General features: G+C 43.8%; 1 protein-coding gene and 1 long non-coding RNA gene across 10 annotated transcripts in view; both read left to right on the top strand.

Moving 5' to 3' along the window:
• Positions 1-23,413, top strand: part of CASK (calcium/calmodulin dependent serine protein kinase) — a 319,197-nt gene that overhangs the window by 187,108 nt on the left and 108,676 nt on the right. For all 9 annotated transcript variants that reach the window (XM_077294801.1, XM_077294805.1, XM_077294804.1 and 6 more), the window contains exons 7-10: positions 339-514; positions 2,822-2,944; positions 3,711-3,794; positions 10,951-11,050. In XM_077294801.1, the coding sequence (XP_077150916.1) occupies positions 339-514; positions 2,822-2,944; positions 3,711-3,794; positions 10,951-11,050 (483 nt within the window). The remainder of the gene's footprint in view (positions 1-338; positions 515-2,821; positions 2,945-3,710; positions 3,795-10,950; positions 11,051-23,413) is intronic.
• LOC143818035 (uncharacterized) lies at positions 16,991-18,237 on the top strand. Its single transcript, XR_013224276.1, has 3 exons — positions 16,991-17,533; positions 17,735-17,927; positions 18,087-18,237. It is a non-coding gene; the product is annotated as an uncharacterized LOC143818035 (long non-coding RNA).

Genomic DNA, 23,413 nt, shown 5'->3' with positions numbered 1-23,413 from the left:
CTGTGAGACACGGCCATTACTCTGTACACAGCAGGGGCACATGTATAAGATCATCTCAGCACAGGAACATTTTTTTTTTTTTTTTTACCACATCCAATTGTGGTAATGATTTTTATTCCAATATCTATTGATTAAAATTAACTTTGTTCGTGGGAAAACTCTGCCTGACCTGGGTCATTCGCTTACTGCAGACCGACCTAAGTATTCACTGGTCAAATGCTCACTCTAGTTCAGTGTTACCTTGTACTCTGTAAAGGGTCTGTGTAAAGCTGAATATTGCACCGTATAGTTTTGATGTAACTTGGATAATAAAGCGTTGCGCTGTCTGCTTCCACTAGGTCGTGTAGGAACACCGCACTTTATGGCTCCAGAGGTGGTGAAGAGAGAGCCTTATGGGAAGCCTGTAGATGTCTGGGGATGTGGTGTCATTCTTTTTATCCTGTTAAGTGGCTGTTTGCCTTTTTATGGCACAAAGGAAAGATTATTTGAGGGCATTATCAAAGGAAAATACAAGGTAAGTGACTGTCTTGTTTCTAGGAGGGTGCCCTGCGGCTATGTGTCTGCACCCAGCAAAATTGTACATTTTACATCCAACTGCTGTGGTTTACAATGTAATTTTAGCTTGTACTGGTGAAACGCATGGAAACACAGCACGGTGGCTCAGTGGGTAGCACTGTATGGTGGCTCAGTGGGTAGCACTGAAGTCTTGCATCGCTGGGGTCTTGGGTTCGAATCCCACCAAGGACAACATCTGCAGGGCGTTTTATGTTCTCCCCGTGTTTGTGTGGGTTTCCTCCAGGTTCTCCAATTTTCTCCCACATTCCAAAGACATACAGACAAGGGCTATAGATGGTGAGCCCCAGTGGGGACAGTGATGATAATGTAAGTAAAGCGCTGCGGAATATGATATAAGCAATGCAAAATGAGTAAATAAAGCTCAAATGCTTAGTCAGCCCGATTAGTAGAAGTTCAATGTTTTTTATTTTGCAGCTTGTAGAAATTCCAGATAAATAGGGTATAGAAACACACTTTTCTTAAGATCTTGTTCACACTCTGTGTTTTCGCTGAATTTTTCTACGCCTTTGCCATGGGTAAAAAAAAAACTGCAATTTACAGTACCAGAAAAGTGAGCGTATTCTGGATTCTCATGCACATGATTTTTTTTTTTTTTTTCAAAATCTGCTGCATGTTCATTGTTTCAGCATTTTTCATCCATTTTAAATTAAAGGGGTATTTCCATTTCCAAGAGCCTATCCCAAAATGTAGTAGGTTTAATAATATTAGCAAATACCGCTAATTAGAAATGTAGCATACTTCTTCAGATTCACTATGCCACTTTCCTCATGTGCAGGGCATAGCAGCAGCTTTGGTATCCATGGTTACGACCACTCATGTAGTGACAGATGCTAGTGGTCGTCACCATGGAAGTCAAACAATGGGTTACAAACAACCTTTCAAAGTTTCTACGTGTAATCTAGTAAAATGTGCTAGATTTCAATTATGAAAGCTGCTCCTTTTTTTTAGGTTCAGTGCTATTTTTGATTTTCATGGATTTCCACTTCCATGTTTGCTCCACCATGTGCAGGAAGCTTTTTCCCTCTGCGCCTTGTGAGGATACAGTCAGTGACTGCAGATTTGTACCTTGAGGCCCGATAACCCCTTTTAATGGAGTTCTCCAGTAAAACAAAGTATCGCAATAAAGATCGCAATATAGATGTTAACTGTCTGACCGCTGGGGCCTGAGCTTATTGGCAGAATGGTGAATGTTTATCCCCAGCGTTGCGCTTGTATCACAGAATGGAGCGTCGGGTCAGATGCTTGCTTCCATAGGGAATGAGAGTCATGGCGAGCATGTGCACCCGCTCCGATCTAAAGGGATAAAGGTTCCCCATTTTTCTCAGTGCTGCAGGTCCTAGATGTCAATAGGTTTTCACAGATCCCATGGATAAGTAATAACTTGTTTCACAATGGACAGCCCCTTTAATTTAAATTAGTGGATGTTATTACTTTTTTGCAAACCAACCAAATGATCAAAGCTGAAGCAATCCTGCAATCTTGCTGTTGGAATAGAACATTTACAGTGTTCTGGGTGTTGTGGCTTCTGAACAAACTTCTTATTCATGAACTATTCTATTGCAGGACAGAAGTCATTGGTAGTCCGCTGATATATTGTTTTCTGGTCAGTCTCTGTTTACCTCAGCAAGATCCTCGCCATAATTAGGAAGCAGATGGGGGTCCGAAGTCTTGTGCAATAACCTCTTAATCTTCCTGACTCAGACTTCTGTTTCCTCCTATAAAACGTTTAGTAAGAGGCGATCGATCCTGATTGATCCCTTCTTCTTTTTGTCGTCTGGTGTAGGGCATAGTCTTGGCACTAGGAAGCAGAAGCCAGCTCCATAGGGAATAATCAGGTGATGGTGCTACAGAAATCAGCATCGAATTATCACTTAACTAGAAATTGCTACCGGGCTGGATTCCACGTTTGTTGCCATTTTTTTTCTTTATCATTTCTTATGTTACAAACACGTTCTGAAATCATGGCAAAACTGCAGTGTGGTTGCGGTTGGTTTCAGAAAATGACTGTAAAAGTGTTGCTGCTATTTTCCTGAAAAGGCAGAAAAAAAGCATTAAATGTCTTGGATTTGTAGGTGTGAACCTAGCCTTATAAGTTTATTTTTTACGAAACTGACATGGCAATGAACTAATGCTTTGGAATTAAAGTGAAAGTAATATTTGCAAAGAAAAATTCAGTTTTAACAGGTAGCTACTAAATTAAGTAAAAAGTGTGTGTTTAAATTTATTTATTTTTTTAACTTTGTAGATGAATCCTCGACAATGGAGTCATATATCTGAAAGTGCTAAAGACTTGGTGCGTCGCATGCTTATGTTGGACCCTGCGGAAAGAATAACAGTGTATGAGGCACTCAATCACCCCTGGCTAAAGGTAAGCTGCGGAAAGTGTGCAGCGCAGTCACTACATCACATTAGTGTGCTTTACTCCGTGTAGGGACTACACTTCCCAGGATGTGTGTGGCTGATGTACCACTGAGAGCTGAAGAATCGTGAATACCGCTGTATATTAGAGTATAGGCTGTAATTCTGAACAGAAGTCATAGATTTGCATCACCCCAAACAATTAAGCAGATTGTTCACCTAAACTTATATTTCTCCTCTGGCTGCAGATTGTAGAAATAATAAAAGCTGTACTCCCCTTCCCTGGGTCCACTGGTAATCTGCGCCGATGTTGTACAATGGCTGCTGTGCTGATGTCACGTTGACGATGATGCTGCCATACAGTGAGCTTGGCTTTTCTCAATGGGACGTTATATTTTCTAGAACGCCTCACTAGAGCCGTCGAGCTCACTGATTGGCTGCCACACTATGAAAGTCAAATCGGAGCCACAGCCAATGAGACACTGGTAACAGGAGCAGAGACTCACTGTGGACCTGGGAAGGGGGAGTACATCACTATTTGTTTCTAGCGAGCTGCAGCCAGGAGAAAAATGTCATTGAAAGGGAACAACCCCTTTGACTCCACCAGCTGTAAAATAGGCTTAAAGTTCTACGAATTAAATAGACGGGTAGATACACATACGTGTAAGGTGAGCATTGTAGTAGCCTCTTAATGACTCCTGGGAATGTGTGTGAACATGCTGTTTCTTAGTTCAATTATTTGTTCATTTTTCTACACAAACTTTTCTTGGTTCCAGGAAAGGGATCGCTATGCATACAAGATCCACTTGCCAGAAACTGTAGAACAGCTAAGAAAATTCAATGCAAGGAGGAAATTAAAGGTAATGTCTTGAATCATCTTACTCACCTGTGCAATTGTAAGCCTGTCCACAGTATGTAACATGTGTCCTGTGTCACAACAAATACTGAGATTAAATACAGTGTTTAAAATATCTCTTAAGCTCAACACAGAGGTAGTTCATGGAAAGGTAATTTCCAGTTCAGAAAGGGCAGAAGGCTCAATAAGAAAAGGATGCTTACATGGTAACGCTACACATATGCTGCAGGGGAATGACCCTTTATGAGCAGGAGTTCGGAGAGTCACTTTTCACACGCCAGTTTTAAGGTCCATATCCCAGTGCTGTGGAAAACTAATATAAAAAATGAAATACTTATACAGGTTGCTCTTTTTTCCCTGACAAATGACGAATTTCAGAAATTGTGCTTGCAGAAAATTATATCTGGGAACCAGTTCCAAAAAAAAGTTATAAGAAAGCTTCTTCCCATGATGAGGCTAACTAAATTTAAATATAGAAAAGTCTGTCAAAAATTGATATTTTGTGCCACTTTTCCTTGGAGTAGCAAGGCAGAAGTCAGCTATCGGTATCACCGCCCCATAACGTGCTGACTTAGATTCCCCTGACTTGAACGTCACATTCTTATAGGCATATGTGAAGTTGTCCCAAATAATTCCACACCAGTTTCCCATTAGTCTACAGCTCTTCTCCAGTTAGTAGTGAGAGCGGTTTTCTCTCCACTTGCCGATTAATAGCCATAATCTACCCTTCATTTATTCTCTCACAAATTGATCACGGCATGACTCCATATGTTTTCGCATTCAATGTCTGGACCCGTCGGTCGCTGTGAGATGCTGCATGGACATACTGGTTGAGTAAAACTCAGTGGCATATATTTGTCCATACAATTGCTTTGACAGATCCCTGCTTCCTTGTATGTATTGTAGTAAGTAACATTTTTATTCATGCAATCATTTTCAAATTACCTGTAACCCAACTTATATTTGTAAGGAAATATGCATGTTTCATCACTTTTTAAAGAGGTTTTCCACTACTAATTTAAGCTCCTTTCATTTGTCCTAAACTTCTCCTAACAAACACTTTTCTAATACACTTTTATTACCTGCCCTGCTCATGTAAGCTCATATCTCTGTGGGTCTTATATCCTTTTATTTTGATTCTGGCTCTGCTGCTTCTGATTTGGGGACCAGAATCAGACAAACCGATCAGGGCATGTCACTGGTGGAGTGGCGAAGCTACGTCTGAGTGACAGCAGTCTGAGCATGCATGCCCAGATCAGACAGCACTGTCCTCTCCTCTGCTTGGATGCAGCTTTGACGTGCCGTCCATTCAGCTGACAAGCACTGCGATGTGCTGATCATTAGTAAGTATATCACAGGGCTTGTCTGCTGAAGGCACAGCACTTCAAAGCATCAGCAGACTCAGTCGGCACCACACATAACTGAACTCACATCAGGCTTACTCTGCTCTCCCTGAATGCTGCTTGGAATTGCAGTGCCTTCAGCTGACTAACCCTGTGATATGCTTTGTAATGATCAGCGCATCATAGTGCTTGTCAGCTGAATGCACAGCATGAGGATAATGAAGTCTGATCTGAGCATGCATGCTCAGTCTGCTGTCACTCACTGAGACATAGCCTCACCCCCCACCAGTGACGTGCCCTGATTTTCTCATCCGATTCTGGTCCCCAGATTGGAAGTAGCAAGGCAACAATCACAACAAGAGGATATATGACCCACCGAGAGCTGAGCTTCCAGGAGCAGGACAGGTAATAGAAGTATAGGAAGAATTAGGACACATGAAGGGGAGTGAAATTAGTAATGGGAAACCTCTTTAAGGGCTCTTTCAGACATGAGTGTGTCCGGTGCGTGTGGTGACAGTCTTCACATGTACCGGAAACACTTCAAACGAATGGGTCTGTTCTCATGTCCATGTGTTTCCACAGTCCATGCGACTGTGGGCAAAACACGCTCACATGTCTGTTCCTCAGCGCCGGGTGCTGAAGACATCTTACATCATTCTCCCCTACTCACGCTAGCAGGGGTTAATATTGAAAGTTGTATTCAACTGATAACTGCAAGAGTGGCGGCTTATAAGCATATTTATCAGCCTCCGCCTGCACAATGCGTCAAACAAAAAAATGACTTGGGGTTCTTTGTATTTTTGATAACCAGCCAGTCAAATATGACAGCTGCGGGCTGCAAACCTCAGCTGTCAGCTCTAGCAAGGTTGGAATAGAGGGGTCCCCATACCGTATTTTCTTTTCAAATTATTTAAATAAACGGCATTGGATCCCCCTCCATTTTTTTGACAACCAGCCATGCTAAAGCAGACAGCTGGAAACTGGTATTCTCAGGCTAGAAAAAGAGGCCATGGATATTGCTCCCCCAGCCTAAAAATAGCAGCCCACAGCCGCCCAGAAAAGGCGCATCTACTAGTGTGGGAACCCCTCTATGCAGACTTGCTAACAGCTTAGTGTGTCAGCTGTCAGTTTTGCCTGGCTGGTTATCAAAATAACCCCAAGTCTTTTTTTTTTTTTTTTTATAGCGCAGGCGGCAGCTGATCAATACTCTCCTCATCAGACGCCTGCTCTCGCTGTTATCAGAAATACAACTCTCAACATTCTCCTCTGCTAGCGCTGATTGTAGCACGAGTAGGGAGAATGATGCAAGCTGTCTTCAGCATCAGGGAACAGTGTGAACAGTACCGCTGATTCCCAAGTGCTGGTACGTGTGGTACTAATGCGGCACACAGACGTATAGACATTATGTCCAGTACTGGTTTTTCCAGGACCGGAAGTATCAGGACGTGTGAAAAAGCCCTAAGGATGTACAAATTTTGGTAATTTTCCTACAAATCATTTTTTTTAATTCACATTTTAGGAGCTATAGAATGTTTTTGTTGTTCAATCAGCACAGCTGTATGAGGGATTGTTTGTTTTTTGGTGATGGTTTTGAGTTTCATTCCTGGCAGCATTTTGCTATTCTGTTTATGTAAATTTTCAGCTATTCACATACTGAACAAATAACGTTTTTAACTTTTATTCTGTAAGGTCAGTACAATTGTCGTGATGCCAAACTTGATCTAGTATTTCAGATTAAGTTACATGCTTAACACTATTGTGCAAGTCAATACGATAATGACAATACATAATGAATATACTTTTTTTTTTTCTTGTAGACGTAGTAAAAAAAAAATGTTTTTCTTTAATTATTTAGTAGTATTTACTATATTCTAAGACTCGTAGCTTTTTTGATCTTTATGTAGGCAGAGTTGTGTGAGGTTGTTTATTTTTTTTTTTTTTTCGCTAAACTTTTTTTGTGGAGTTCATCAGGGTTAATAATGATAGTGTTGAATAGTGTTATAGGATGTGTCGTCATAGATGTGGAGATATGAAAAATGTGATTTTTAAGGTACGGGATGGTTTTGGTTTGTTTTTTTTTCCAGCTCAAACTATTTTTTTTATTAATGTGCTGTAGTTGCAGGGCAGACCCAGAGGCCGTTGTCACGCCTCAGATTACCATAGCAGCCCATCGGCATCGCACTATCAAGGTATCAGGGTGCGGATGAGCTGACAGAGGGAGCCCATGAGAAGGGTTTAGCTGCGGAGATCGATGAGAGTTGAGACAAGGTGCGCGTGTGTGTCGCCACATTAGCGGTGCCTCAATGGGGAGGATGGAGTTGGGCTTTGCAGCTGGAAGTTGTATTTGTCATGCAGTGGGTGGCCTCGGTCATTTTTTTTTTTTGCTCGGTCATGTACAGTGTTTTTGAGTGTGATGGCCTAGATGGAGCCGATGCATTGAGAAGTTGACCATCCCTTTAATCTGTACTGATTATTGAAATTGTACCTTACGATTCCAATACGAAGCATATATGAAAGGGACTTTGTTTTCAGAATTTTCCCCCCTAAGCTATTTATAAAGACAAGTCGAGCCATCACCTTAGTATGGCAGTCCATTCCTCAGTTACCGAGCAAATGAGGCTAAAGTGCTTCTAACGTGTGGAAGCTCTTCCCAGGCCTCTGCTCTCCCCAGATTTATTCCTTACCCAGCGCTGCTTCCTCCTGCCTGATTGCCAGCTTCTTTTCTTTGGCTTAAAGTAAAAAAAAGCGGTCGGTCAAGCAGGAGAAAGGTAGCAATGGTTGGCCAATAGATGCAGAGTGCCAAAGGCTTGTGAGGATCTTCCACGAGTCCAAAGCACTTCCTCTGTTACTGATCAATCTGCATTTGATCGATGACGCTCAGATTAGGAGGAACAGACTGACCAGCTGAAGTATTGCTGGATTTGTCTTTGCAAAAGCTACATGTGCATATAAATAATCTGGGAAGGGGGAAATCCTGCTGGAAGAGTTCCTTTAAACAGGGATAACGTGCATGCTAGGCTTTATTTAGGCAAAAAAATTGCCCTGGGAAATTCTTTTAACTTTCTTAGTAAAGAAAAAAAAATTGATAACCATTCTCCTTTAAAGTTGGGAAAAAATGCTATAAGTCTTACTCATTCTCGAACAGTGTGTGTCTCAGGATACCTAGTGGTAAGACCTGTTATTCAGGGCTGTGGAGTCTGAGCCTTAGCTGGCTGACTCCAGTCCTTCTTAGTAATGCAGCTTTCTACCGTCCATGGTCCATGGCCACAGGGTGTTTGTCTTAAGTCACCATACTTGTATCTAGATTTAAGGAAGCAGTTCGCAGCGGTCAGCTTTTTTTGCTTCTGCAATGAATCCTGAAGTGCTGTGGTAGTCAGTATATGGAGAACATGACTTGGTGCACACAGGCAGTGATGTGTGATCTTCAGTCAGTGGTTTTACCATGCGGTCTGAATGAAGTAACAGTAATTTTGCCTGCCCATCTATTTCTCCTCTTCTGACATGCAGGTATAGTATGACATTAGAGCTCCCTCACACCACCATGTTAATCGGATGAGTGCTATTCGTTTTTTTTTTATCGGACAGCACTTAAACCAATGTTATTCAAAGGAGCAGTTCTGATGGCTGGGTTTTTTTTTCACTGACATAATCTGACTGAAAAAAAATTCTCAGCATGTTGCGATTTCACTCTGAAACCAGTTGAGTGGTAGAAAAAAAATAGTGGCCATACAGAGCCCGGTATATCCTCCTCCTATTCACTGCTGCATCTGCAGTTCTGAAAGTTGGCAAACGGTAAATGATTGCTGCCGACTAAAGAACAATTGCATCAGGACAGCACACGAAGTGAGAGAAAAATTGCCTCCCCTTTTCTGGATAAGAATGGGTCCTTTTATTATTATTATTATTATTATTATTATTAATTTACGCTCGTGTGAGCCCAGCCTTATAAATATTAGCAGTGGCATTGCCAAGGACGCATGTTTGTCCTGGATGTTTTCTTCCCCAGAGTGTGAGCTTCTACTATAGACATACACTGTGTTCCAAATTATTATGCAAATTGGATTTAAGTGTGATAAAGATTTAATTGTTTTGTTTTTCAAATAAACTCGTGGATGGTATTGTGTCTCAGGGCTCAATGGATCACTGAAATCCATCTTAAACACATGGGAGAATTAGTTTTCCAGGTGATTCTAATTAAAGGAAAACTACTTAAAAATGATGTTCCACATTATTAAGCAGGTCACAGTTTTCAAGTAACATGGGAAAGAAAAAGGATCTCTCTGCTTCTGAAAAGCATCTAATAGTGCAATGCCTTGGTGAAGGGATGAAAACATTAAAAATTTCCTGAAAACTTAAGCGTGATCATCGTACTGTTAAGAGATTTGTGGCTGTATCTGAGCACAGATGTGTTTGTGCTGATAAAGGCATAATGAGGAAGATTTCTGCCAGGCAAGTTCATCAGATTAAGAGAGCAGCTGCTAAAAAGCCATTACAAAGCAGCAAACCGATATTTGAAGCTGCTGGTGCCTCTGGAGTCCCTCGAACCTCAAGGTGTAGGCTCCTTCAAAGGCTTGCTGTGGTGCATAAACCCACTATTCGGCCTCCCTTTAAACATTGTTCACAAGCAGAAATGGTTGCATTGGGCCCACACATACATGAAGACTAATTTCCAAACATTCTTGTTTACTGATAAGTGTTGAGCAACCCTGGGTGGTCCAGATGGATGGAGTAGTGGATGGTTGGTGGATGGCCACCAAGTCCCAACAAGGCTTCAACGTCAGCAAGGAGGTGGAGGAGTCATGTTTTGGGCCGAAATCGTGGAGAAACAGCTGGTAGGGCCCTTTAAGGTTCCTGAAGGTGTGAAAATTACCTCTGCAAAGTATATAGAGTTTCTGACTGACAACTTTCCTCCATGGTATAAAAAGCAGGAATGTGCCTTCAGGAGCAAAATCATCTTCATGCATGACAATGCACCATCTCATGCTGTAAAGAATACCTCATTGGCTGCTATGGGCATAAAGGGAGATAAACTCATGGCGTGGCCACCATCTTCCCCTGACCTCAACCCTATAGAGAACCTTTGGAGTATCATCAAGCAAAAGATCTATGAGGGTGGGAGGCAGTTCACATCAAAACAGCAGCTCTGGGAGGGAAGAAATACAAGCAGAAACTCAATGGATGCATGAATTGTGCAGGTGATATCAAAGAAGGGTCCTATGGTAACATGTAACTTGGCCTGTTAGGATGTTTTGGAGTTAAATGGCTTTTTTGTTCAGTGAATGTGACCTCCTAATGCTGCAAATTCCACAAAGGAGCATTTTCAGTTCTTTAAAACATATCAAATGTTTAGAAATTCTACTGTGCCTAATAATTTGGAACAGTGCATTTTAAGTTTTCATTAATTTTGGAGATTATACTGTTATCATTGGGAGGTTTATTCAATAAAATTCGATGTATAATCTAACGGGTGATTACTTTTATTAGACTGACTGTCATTTGCACCAACCATTTAGGAAAATCAGAGAAAAATGTAATTTGCATAATAATTTGGAACATAGTGTGGTGGTGTTGGCCACTACGCTCAGTGCCCTTGATGGTGAAGCGTGCCATATGTGATGCTCAGTTAGTAGTCAGACAGCCAATGACTTATTGTATTGTGATTTGGCTTTTGTTTGACGATAATAACTGTTATAGATTATAGATGTGATTTTTCTCTTTAAAATTGCATCTTGTATGTGTAAGCAATGAACATGTGCCCTGCTATATGTATAACTGATCTTCATTGAGCTTGTGAGTAATGCATTTTTCCTTACACAGGGAGCAGTTTTAGCTGCTGTATCTAGCCACAAATTCAACTCATTTTATGGGGATCCTCCAGAGGAATTACCGGACTTTTCTGAAGACCCAACTTCATCAGGTATATTTTCATTCAGTAGCCTAAGCGCAATCCTGTACCTTATTCTGAAATGTCTGCCTAGTGTGCCACTAGTATAATTACTGTTTTGTGCGGCACCACATCAGTGGGTGATGCCAGGACCTTTGAAGCCTGCTGGCTTTCCCTGAGGAATACTGGGATAATCTTTCCTTTATGGCCTTGAATATACTTAGTGAATGGGATGGTGAATCAAGACTGGCATTTTGTTTTCAAGTCTTGAATCTTTGGCTGCTTGAGTAAGATGTGGGTACACCTCTTAATAGATTTGGCACATATACAGTGTGGAAAATAAGTATTGATACAGTGCCGATTTTGCAAGTTCAGGTAAGCTGGTCAATTATGTGAAGAAAGCTTGGGACCACAGTCTGAGGAGGTATGGGAGAACGTCATGTGGTCAGATGAGACCAAATAGAACTTTTTGGTATCAACTCCACGTGCCGTGTTTGGAGGAAGAAGGATCAGTACAACCCCGAGAAAACCACCCCAACCGTGAAGAGTGGTGGGGAAACATTATACTCTGAGGGTGCTTTTCTGCAAAGGGGACAGGACAACTGCACTGTATTGAAGAGAGGATGAATGGGGTCATGTATCGCGAGATTTTGGCCTGGAACCTCCTTCCCTGGAGAAACCAAGGTTTCTTTACCAAGTATCAAGTTCTGTTTTTCTGTTGTATCAAATACTTATTTCATACAATAAAATGCCAATTAATTATGTAGAAATCATACAATGTAATTAATTTTTATTTTATTTTTACATTCAGTCTCTCACAGTTGAAGTGTAGCTACAATAAAAAATTAGACCCCTCCATTCTTTGTAGGTGGGAAAACTTGCAAAATTGACAGTGTATCAAATACTTATGTTCCCCATTTTACCTTACCTTTACCTTACAGTAAATTTATTGCGCTGTGGTAGAGTTTGTGCCCTTTAGCTAAACGCTGCCCATGTGTGAAAAAAAACGCCACTCAGGCACAAAAGGGCAAAAAATTGCATTTATTCCGAGATCAGTCAGCGTGTGCACGTGACTGAATCAGCTGCCTATGATCAAGAAGGACGCTGGCATAGCACAGCTCTCCTGCCCTACACGGAAGCTCTGAGCAGGGCAGGGGAGAAGGCTACCAGGACTGGCATAGCACAGCTCTCCTGCCCTACACTGAAGCTCCGAGCAGGGCAGGGGAGACGTCTACCAGGACTGGCATAGCACAGCTCTCCTGCCCTACATGGAAGCTCCGAGCAGGGCAGGGGAGAAGGCTACCAGGACTGGCATAGCACAGCTCTCCTGCCCTACACGGAAGCTCCGAGCAGGGCAGGGGAGAAGGCTACCAGGACTGGCATAGCACAGCTTTCCTGCCCTACACGGAAGCTCCGAGCAGGGCAGGGGAGAAGGCTACCAGGACTGGCATAGCACAGCTCTCCTGCCCTACACTGAAGCTCCGAGCAGGGCAGGGGAGAAGTCTACCAGGACTGGCATAGCACAGCTCTCCTGCCCTACACGGAAGCTCCGAGCAGGGCAGGGGAGAAGGCTACCAGGACTGGCATAGCACAGCTCTCCTGCCCTACACTGAAGCTCCGAGCAGGGCAGGGGGAGAAGGCTACCAGGACTGGCATAGCACAGCTCTCCTGCCCTACACGGAAGCTCCGAGCAGGGCAGGGGAGAAGGCTACCAGGAATTGGCATAGCACAGCTCTCCTGCCCTACACGGAAGCTCCGAGCAGGGCCGGGGAGAAGGCTACCAGGACTGGCGTAGCACAGCTCTCCTGCCCTACACGGAAGCTCCGAGCAGGGCAGGGGAGAAGGCTACCAGGACTGGCATAGCACAGCTCTCCTGCCCTACACGGAAGCTCCGAGCAGGGCCGGGGAGAAAGCTACCAGGACTGGCGTAGCACAGCTCTCCTGCCCTACATGGAAGCTCCGAGCAGGGCAGGGGAGAAGGCTACCAGGACTGGCATAGCACAGCTCTCCTGCCCTACACGGAAGCTCCGAGCAGGGCCGGGGAGAAGGCTACCAGGACTGGCGTAGCACAGCTCTCCTGCCCTACACGGAAGCTCCGAGCAGGGCAGGGGAGAAGGCTACCAGGACTGGCATAGCACAGCTCTCCTGCCCTACACGGAAGCTCCGAGCAGGGCAGGGGAAAAGTCTACCAGGACTGGCATAGCACAGCTCTCCTGCCCTACACGGAAGCTCCGAGCAGGGCATGGGAGAAGGCTACCAGGACTGGCATATCACCGCTCTCCTGCCCTACACAGAAGCTGCGAGCAGGGCAGGGGAGAAGGCTACCAGGACTTGCACATCACTAAAGCCAGATGAAGGCTGTAGGTCTGCCGAGCTGGAGAACGGTTTCAGGTCATATGATCCGTCGCATGCCTGGAAAGAGCTTTATAGTGTGTTGGTGTAGACGCTGTGTGTATGTGCAGCAGAGCTGAGTGTGCATGCACTGCGCTTACAGCAATGTGTATGTATGTGGCGAAGAACATGGTGTATACTGGGTGCATTGGATTGCAGTATGCCTGATCCTTTAGTTCTCTCAGGAAGTAAGTGATACTAACATCTGTTTAATGGATATATGGGAAACGTTAGGTTTTGGTAGTAATTAAACCATTCCTCTGTGTACAGCCAGCTTCACTTCAAATGTCTGGTTCTGATTTGACCTTCTCTGGGGTTTAGGACTTGAATCCTTCACAAATTGGCTGCCATTACCAAGGAGAAACCACCTTGTCAAGCATTGGATGTTCATTGATCCTCTATGCTGGCGAGTCCCTTGCTTGTGTTGACGTACATGCCTTAATGGACCATATAAATAAATGGATGGTGTACTTGAAGCTATTTCTTCCGTACTCCATATACTCCCACACTTTCCTGTTCTCTAGATAGATGAGTAAATAGAAGTATGTCTGCTATTACCGGTAGATGCTTTAGCACTTTCCAGCATCCGGTATAGATAAAAAAGCATTAGACTTTTATATTAGGTCTAGATAAAAAACTTGAAATGGTTCTACAATTCTTGTTTGTGGTTTGCCATGGAGTTATTTTGCTTTTTAAACTAAAACCTAATGTGACTTATTTGTACTGGATGCTGGACTGTAGCCAGCGTTACCCTCACTCCGTGCGTCTGAATTACCTGCAGGGTAGCTGGCTCTTTCTTTCCTATGCCTCAAACTAAATAGTTATGTTCTGTATTTTTTATTTTTTTTTTTAATCTTTTGCAATGTGTTAGAAATTGCAGAAGAGGAATTTTTTTTCTCTGTGCAATAATGGTTTCCTGGTGTTAGAAAAAAATAAAACCCCCAGAATTTGAACATACTGGTGATATTTGGCTTCTAATTGGAGACACTGAATATTTCACTCTCATTGTTTTTAATTGGGATTTGGCAAACCTCAAATGTTTGCTTGACCAGAGTTTATTTTTTTTAGGGCAGAGCCTTGATAGGAAAGCTCATTTGAGTCATTACCACGGGAGGAGAACAGAGTTTTGAGCCTCTTTTACCATTTATACCTGGAAAGTTAGTAATGTAAGCGCTGAACAGTTAGTTGTTAGTTTGGATGGAATATTCTATTCATCTGTGAGTAATCGCTAACAGGAATAGGCTGGTTTAGGTCGTCTACTCTAATGTGGACGGGGCAAGGACACGCACCGCTTGCCAAATTCATCATAAGTTATACTACTAAAGTGTCGTCACTGTCTCCAGAAATGTACGCCAGCCTCCAGATGAAGTACAATTTCTGGGTACCCGACGCACCGGATTCATTAAACCTGCTGCCTAACGAATCGGGGCATTGCTTCATTAAGACTGATGTGTGCTACGCCACTGTTAACGAATCACCCTCATTGTATTTTTTTACATAAACTTTAAACATTATATTTTTTTCCTCTAACTTGTACGTAGTCTTTTGATAAACTCTGACCAGCACAAAGCATTTCAATTCTTTTTGTTATTTGGGAAGATCAGAATAACGAGGAATAAATGCCAGCATGGTGACAAGGGAACATTCCCAAGTAGGGTTCCTTTCCATTTCTGCAGCCTTATTTCCTCCGTTGAATAAAGAACATGAGAAAGAAACTGCCAAAAGCCAGTGTGACTGCCAATGAATGTGCAAGAAAAGCTTGATGTGAAAATACCCACTGAGCTACCTGCCTTTCTGACTGACTCCTTGCAAACATCGTGCCTGCCTTCCTTTTTATTTTTTTATTCATTTAATTTTTTTAAATGACTCAAAAGTATCACACTTTTTTTTTTTTTTTGTGCGCAGTCATCCCTGCAATCATTTGATCGGACAACCTTGTTTTAACATGATTGGATCATTATGCTATAATGAACATAACGTTTTGCTGTTTAGTCATGGATCTGTAACTGATAACTTGGTTTCCAAGAAAGCCGTAACAAACTTTATATTTTTAGTCTACAGTAAAGGACTTTTTATTGATTACTACTTCTAAGTGTGGGTAATTCTAGAATCCGACTACGCCAAGATGATTATGCCTACCTAAATGCTCATTTTCAGAATGTTTCCCAGATTTCAGTTTCTGCTTTAGTGTGACTGACTGTATTTGAAGACCATATGGGTGTGCATGGCAGATGTCTAATCATTTTCTCTAAACTTTTACTATCTTCTTGATTACACAATATTCCCAGAGTTTACTGCCACTTTCCCCAAATAGTATTTTTTTTTTAGATGAGACTGGATTCCAACTAATCAGTGTTAACTCTGCAGAATCCTAAAGGGAATGTGTCATGTGAAAAAATGCTATTAACCCTCATATATGGGGTTAATTTGCAGATTAATTGCGTCCTGAAACCAATTGGCCAGCGCACTAAAAGCCCGGCTTCATTCACCACTCGGTACATAGTAGCGGCAGTAACCATTCACAAGCACATTGACAGCCAGCTCTGCACTGATGCACTGCCGAGTCAGCTGTCATTCAGTGCCGAGAGTGAATACATGCCAATAACTTGCAAATTAACCCCATATCTGTATGTTAATGTTTTTTTCACATGACTGGTTACCTTTAAATGCTGCTGCATTTTTTTTAAGAATGTTACATAATCTTTATGTACAACAGGTCAGAAAAATTACATTGATATTCTAAAGTTACTAATCGGTTTTAGTGAATTGATGTGAAAATAAGCAAGTCTGTAATTGACTTCCTTTTCTTTTTGCTGTCTTTTCTACTGCAATAAGCGCTTTTATCTTTCATAGTGTATAGCGGGTTTACATGGCGCTCTGCCACTAGTGCCTCCCCAGACCCTGTCCAAAACTGCACAGTAGTTATATTCTAGGAAACTGGGTTGACTCTTAACATCCCAGCCGCCTCTATTCCAGCCCATTGTTTTCTATACAGCAGTTAGCTGCTCACCTCTTTCCCCCTTCCTCTCCACTTCTGACAAACTGCAGCTAGAAATCTTGCTAAATCACCAGCCCTTATTATCTACTTCTCACAAAGCAAGTCTCCTAGTCACAGCTCTCAATTTCCAGAACTATGTGCTTGTAAAAATGCCCGGTTATCTTTGTGTAAATTTGGTACTGTAGACTCCAGAACAAACCACTGATCTATAAAGCTCAGCACAAGTTTTGCTGTAACAAATTCAGCTAAAGTTCTGTTACTTACTAAAACTGTCACTCAAGGAGGAATGTTAAACCTGCCAGAGATAAAAGAAGAGCAAGAGAGTGGAAAGCTGTGTTCTGCTTAAGGCCGCTTTCACATTTGCGGTTGTGTCCGCAGCGTTTCTTCCGCAAATATCTGCATGCGTTGTGTATTCCTATCTTTAACATTAACGACGCATGCGTTTTTCTATGTTCGCGTTTTGCCGCGTTTGACGACGCATGCGTCGTCCAGCCGTCTGCGTCTTGGCGCGGAAATGCAACATGTAGTAATTTTTAGAGGCGTCATTTTGCCGCCTGGAAACGCATGCGGCTGATTGCGCAAGGTTTGCGCCCAAAAAACGCATTGTAGTCTATGTAAACGCATGCGTTTTTCAGTACATGCGTTTGCTTGCGTTTACCGACGCATGCGTCTCAATTGAGAAAAACATGTCTAGACACTGATAAGCCACCCCCCACATACAAGGTGATAAAGGGAGGTAGTGGACATTTGCAGGTCACTAGTCAGCAGACTGCCTTGCAGACGAGACGCCCCACAGCCCCTTGGATCAGCAAACAAGCCTCAGAACTATGTGAGTATATCCTATCCAATGCATTTCTTTTCTATAATCTGTGTCTATGTGCCCTAATTTCTGTCATTCCTTTCTTTCTGCACACATCAGAATGTCTTCTTCTTCTGATGAGGAAACGCCTGGGCCTGCACAAGGGGAACATGTCAGCGAAGTGAGTATTCACCTCCTCAGATTGTATTCACTGTCACATCTACACATATGACAATGTATATTTTCCCTTTTTCAGACCACTTCTTCTACAGCGGAAGAGACTGGGCAGGAGCAGCGTAGTCATGGCCGGGCAAGACGGCGGCATCGTGTAAGTATAGCTGGCTGAATGTGTATTGTATCCTCACTTTATAATTCTTGAATCTTCATTTCTTTCTACTTCTCTCTTTCTTTCCCTTTTGCTTCAGCACCAGTGTTTTTTTTTACTTCAATATTCATGCCATTCCTCTGATTCTGTTTTCTGTCTTCCGTATGTGAACGCCTCCTATATTAATGTACTTTTTGTTGTTAGGTTCCAGAGGAGGATGAGGACCTAATTGAGAATGAACACCTCATCTCCCTGGTTCACGAGCGAGTCGCATTGTGGGACACCCGGGATCCACTGCACGCCAACAATGTGACGATCCGGAGGCTTTGGAATGAGGTGGCCGCAGCGTTGTGGGATGGCTGGGCCAATGCCCCGGCTCGGGTCCGTTCTGCATTTGGTAAGTATCGTAATGCAGTGTGATGTAGTCAATACCTTGGCCATGCTCACACAACTGTGTATGATGTGAGAAAGTCATTACTTTTTCACAGCACATACAGTTGTGTGACCATGGTCAAAAGACCATTGTCCTAACTATTATGTTTTGTTTTGCCAACAGTGTCAAAAGTGAAAACACGTTGGAGATCGATGAAGGACCGCTTCAACAAGGACCTGCGCCAAGAGAGCCGGCTTCCAAGTGGTTCTGCAGCAAGGATACGCAAATACAAGTACCACCGCATCCTTGCGTTTTTGAGACCAGTCCTTGCACGAAGAACGTAAGTATATTGGTTAAAAAAGAAAAAAAAATGGTGTATAATGCAATTTGTTGCTGGTCATTATTTCCCATCAGTATTTGTAATCCGAAACCTTGATTGATTGATAGATGCAGCAGTGGGGTACGTGTTCTTTGAATACTTTCCCTCACATAGTTCCTCTCCAGGTTTTGGCATACCAATACTGATTTGAAATACTGATCAAATACTGAGAGTGTGACGGCAGCCTGCACAACAGATCTATACTCAGCAAGTTAGGTGTCAGAAATAATGAATTCAGGATGCCAATGGCTCCTCAATTCATTTTTCCTGACACTTGTCCTGGTGAGTATACAGGAGGCTTGTATGTCCTCTGTCGTCAATTCGTATTTCCCATCAGTATTTGTAATCCGAAACCTTGATTGATTGATAGATGCAGCAGTGGGGTACGTGTTCTTTGAATACTTTCCCTCACATAGTTCCTCTCCAGGTTTTGGCATACCAATACTGATTTGAAATACTGATCAAATACTGAGAGTGTGACGGCAGCCTGCACAACAGATCTATACTCAGCAAGTTAGGTGTCAGAAATAATGAATTCAGGATGCCAATGGCTCCTCAATTCATTTTTCCTGACACTTGTCCTGGTGAGTATACAGGAGGCTTGTATGTCCTCTGTCGTCAATTCGTATTTCCCATCAGTATTTGTAATCCAAAACCTTGATTGATTGATAGATGCAGCAGTGGGGTACGTGTTCTTTGAATACTTTCCCTCACATAGTTCCTCTCCAGGTTTTGGCATACCAATACTGATTTGAAATACTGATCAAATACTGAGAGTGTGACGGCAGCCTGCACAACAGATCTATACTCAGCAAGTTAGGTGTCAGAAATAATGAATTCAGGATGCCAATGGCTCCTCAATTCATTTTTCCTGACACTTGTCCTGGTGAGTATACAGGAGGCTTGTATGTCCTCTGTCGTCAATTCGTATTTCCCATCAGTATTTGTAATCCGAAACCTTGATTGATTGATAGATGCAGCAGTGGGGTACGTGTTCTTTGAATACTTTCCCTCACATAGTTCCTCTCCAGGTTTTGGCATACCAATACCTTGTATAGAGATATGGCTTGTATTGTCTCCATCATCTCTTCATAGTTTACATCAGTTTTTTTAATCCCCAAGGACTGGTCGATGCATGCAGAAGTATAGCATGTTGTTTTATGAAACTTTTATTCCTACTGTTGAACTCCTGGCTTGCAAATTCTGATGTAAAATTCACTACAAATAGTAGTGTGACCTTTCCCTATCTGAATGTGTATCTAACTGTTCAGTTATCTTTTTGTAAATGTTTTGTAATATTTTTTTTTTTTTTTCCGCAGCACTTGGAGCTCCACTGTTGGCCCAGGTTCTGGAGCGGTCCTTCATCAGTCAGCCACGGACCCGTCCCAGCCATCCTCCAGCGCTGCAGCAAGTGGGCCTGCCACACAACCTGGAGACCAGGAAGCTGGTCCATTAGGTGTTCCCCTTCCCCAGTCCTCTGCCTCTAGCCAATTTTTTATGGGCTCCTCCCGGCAGCGGCAGAGGGCCGCGGACAGGTCACTCATGCCCGAGTTTTTGCACTTGAGCTCGGTCTTCCATGAGGGACTCAAGGCGATGGGTGACCGACTGGATACTGCCATTAGTCATATGAGCACACGTATCCAGGAGGTAACCACAGCCCTTGCCCAAGTGAAAGCCGACCTCCAGAGGCCAGCACATCATTTTTTTAATCAGATAGAACAGGGCATGTCGGAACACCTTAGTCCTGAGCTCCAGATTACTGTTATGCAGGCCTGCAATGCTGCTTACGTGCAGGCTATGCAGCAGAGTCGGTATTTTCAGCAGACAGTGGGGACATTTCCAACAGTGCCCACACTGTCACGCTTTACATCAATGCCGACATCTGCTGCATACCACTGCACGGCCACCTCCATTCCAAACACTTCCGGACCGTATTATAGCACCACCACCATGCCCAGTGCAGTGGGTCAGCCCACCGCCACCACCATGACAACTGCTGCTCCTGCTTGGGCCTCCTCCACTGCCACCAGCATGCTGCCGCCGCCGGACCCTGCCCTGGTGTTTCCTGGCACCACCACTACCAGACTGCCGCCGCCGGACCCTGCCCTGGCGTTCTCTGGCACCACCACTACCAGACTGCCGTTGCCGGACCCTGCCCTGGCGTTCTCTGGCACCACCACTACCAGACTGCCGTTGCCGGACCCTGCCCTGGCGTTCTCTGGCACCACCACTACCAGACTGCCGTTGCCGGACCCTGCCCTGGCGTTCTCTGGCACCACCACTACCAGACTGCCGTTGCCGGACCCTGCCCTGGCGTTCTCTGGCACCACCACTACCAGACTGCCGTTGCCGGACCCTGCCCTGGCGTTCTCTGGCACCACCACTACCAGACTGCCGTTGCCGGACCCTGCCCTGACGTTCTCTGGCACCACCACTACCAGACTGCCGTTGCCGGACCCTGCCCTGGCGTTCTCTGGCACCACCACTACCAGACTGCCGTTGCCGGACCCTGCCCTGGCGTTCTCTGGCACCACCACTACCAGACTGCCGTTGCCGGACCCTGCCCTGGCGTTCTCTGGCACCACCACTACCAGACTGCCGTTGCCGGACCCTGCCCTGGCGTTCCCTGCCACCACGACAACGTGCCCGCGCAAAACAAGGAAGGGGAAAGGCAAAAAAAAACAAAAAACCATAGCTATCCCTCCCCCCTCACCTCCCAATGTGTCTGTAATGTCTGGTTTGTCTCACCCTTCCAGTGTGTCTCAACCCTCTCATGTGTCTAGCCCTATCCCTGAATATCCTGACCCCAGTAGTTTCATAGCGCCTTCTCCTGCCACCCCTATGTCGGCTACAGTAAGCCAGACCTCACTACTCAACACCCCACAATATCGGCACTCAACCCCAAGCAGGCGCAGTTAATTTTTTGGTTTGTGTGTGTTTAATAAACCTGTGTTTTTTGCCCCAATAAGGTTTGGTTAATTGTGTATTTCGCCACCGTCACCACACAGCATGCGCCAATAACAAATTATGCGTCAAACACATTTTTGGGGGCCACCTCCAACCTCCAGTACCTACTTAGCAGAACACTGAAGCTTGGTGTGTTTGGTTGAGAGATATGAGGTTGCCCCCAAAAATAACACTTGTATTTTCTCCAAAAACAGTTCTTTCTGTTTACTCCGTGACTTTTGGTCGCACACAGAAGACAAAATGGTGGTAATACACAGCACAACTATACTCAACAGGTCCTTTCTTATCCGAAACATTATTTATGACCCCTGACCTGCTGATTTTAGAAATGCATTGTATTACCTCCATTTTATCTTATTGGTACATATACATATATTTCACACAAAGTGAAGGAACAATGTACATGGCATATCTATACTCACCCGGACAAGTGTCAGGAAAAATGAATTCAAGAGCAAATAGCATCATGAATTCATTAGTTCAGACACCTGACTTGATGACTATAGATCTCTGGTGTAGGCTGCCATCACACTGTCAGTATTCGCTCTGTATTTTACAGCACTATTTGTAAGCCTAAACCTGGAGTGGAACTATGTGAGGAAAAGTACATTAAACAGATATGCACCACTAAAAGAATTTAACTACCGCTCCTGGTTTAGGCTTACAAATACTGATGTTAAGTACTGGACAAATACTGCGACAATAACGGACATCGTCTATACAGTCTGCGGCAAAAAGCTAATGGTGAACCAAGACAGGACTCACGTCAACAACCTAAGCCCAAAAACCCAAAGTGGTTTGTTAAGGAAATAGATAGGAGACATGGTGAAGAAAGTAAATCACAATTATTTTATTTGAAAAAACATTAACATTCCAAACATAAATTTGCAGACCCGAAACCAGCAGTACATTTTACACCATATTGTCCTGCCATGGCACACGTCCAATGTCAGAATCAAAAAACGCTGCAAATTGGTCCCGCATGTGGCCTACTTCAACTGTTGACCGCAGCGGGTAATCAGGCAAAGGGTTGGCAACAGGTTCATCAAGTTCTATGGTGGGTCGCTCCTTAGCCAGAATGAAATTGTGGAGAACCACACAGGCTTTAACTACCTCATCCACTGTCTCCATTTTTAGATTTATTGCAGTTGCTAGAATGCGCCATTTGGACACCATAATCCCAAAGGCACACTCTACTGTTCTGCGTGCCCTGGTTAGTCTGTAGTTGTAGATCCGTTTTGTGCGGTTCAAGTCCCGACTTGAATAGGGCTTCAGGAGATTTTCACTCATCTGAAAGGCCTCATCCCCAACCATTACAAATGGCAGCGGTGGGCCTTGAGTGTAGGGGAGTGGTCGTGGCTGTGGGAAATTAAAATTTTTGCCATAAACACGTCGGCCCATATCAGAGGTTTTAAAAGTCTGTGAATCGTTGCCACGGCCAAAAGCACCAATGTCCACAGCAATGAAGCGACAGTCCGCATCGGCTATTGCCATAAGAACTACTGAAAAATATTTTTTGTAGTTGAAGAACTGTGATCCCGTTCTGGCTGGTTTGGTAATCCGGATGTGCTTCCCATCCACCGCACCCAAACAGTTGGGAAAATCACAAACAGTCCAAAATTTGTCAGCAATTTCTTTCCACATGTCCTCCGTGGGTATGGGTATAAATTCCTCACGGAGAATGGTCCATAAAGCCCGGCAGGTTTCAAAAACAATTCCGGACAGCGTGGAAATCCCAAGGCGGTACTGGAAATGAAGGGATGACAAGCTCTCTCCAGTTGCAAGAAATCTGTAGTAAGAATAAATAATTTACAAAATAGGCAAAAAAACATCAGACCTGCAAAAATTTTGGTTAGCTTTTGTTTAGAATTATTACGTACCTTAAGGTAACCAGGAGACGTTCCGCTGGTGGAATGGCTCTACGGAGCTGTGTGTCCTGTCTCCGGATGGCTCCTTGGACACGATCAAGCAAATCCCGGAAAGAGTCTTGTGACATCCTGGTATATTCTGGGAATTTTTCTGGGTTCTCATTGAGCTCGCCATACAGGGTGTGATATGTACCACGGCTCTCCCGCAGTTCTACAATGGGGTGTTGCCAAAACCGCCTACGCCTTGTCCTTCTCTGTCTTTCCCGGTTTCGGTGTTGCTCCCAAGCAAACGCACA

This window comes from Ranitomeya variabilis, chromosome 3, assembly GCF_051348905.1.
Source record: "Ranitomeya variabilis isolate aRanVar5 chromosome 3, aRanVar5.hap1, whole genome shotgun sequence".
NCBI classification, from domain to species: domain Eukaryota; kingdom Metazoa; phylum Chordata; class Amphibia; order Anura; family Dendrobatidae; genus Ranitomeya; species Ranitomeya variabilis.
This window is presented reverse-complemented; position numbering and strand designations above follow the sequence as displayed.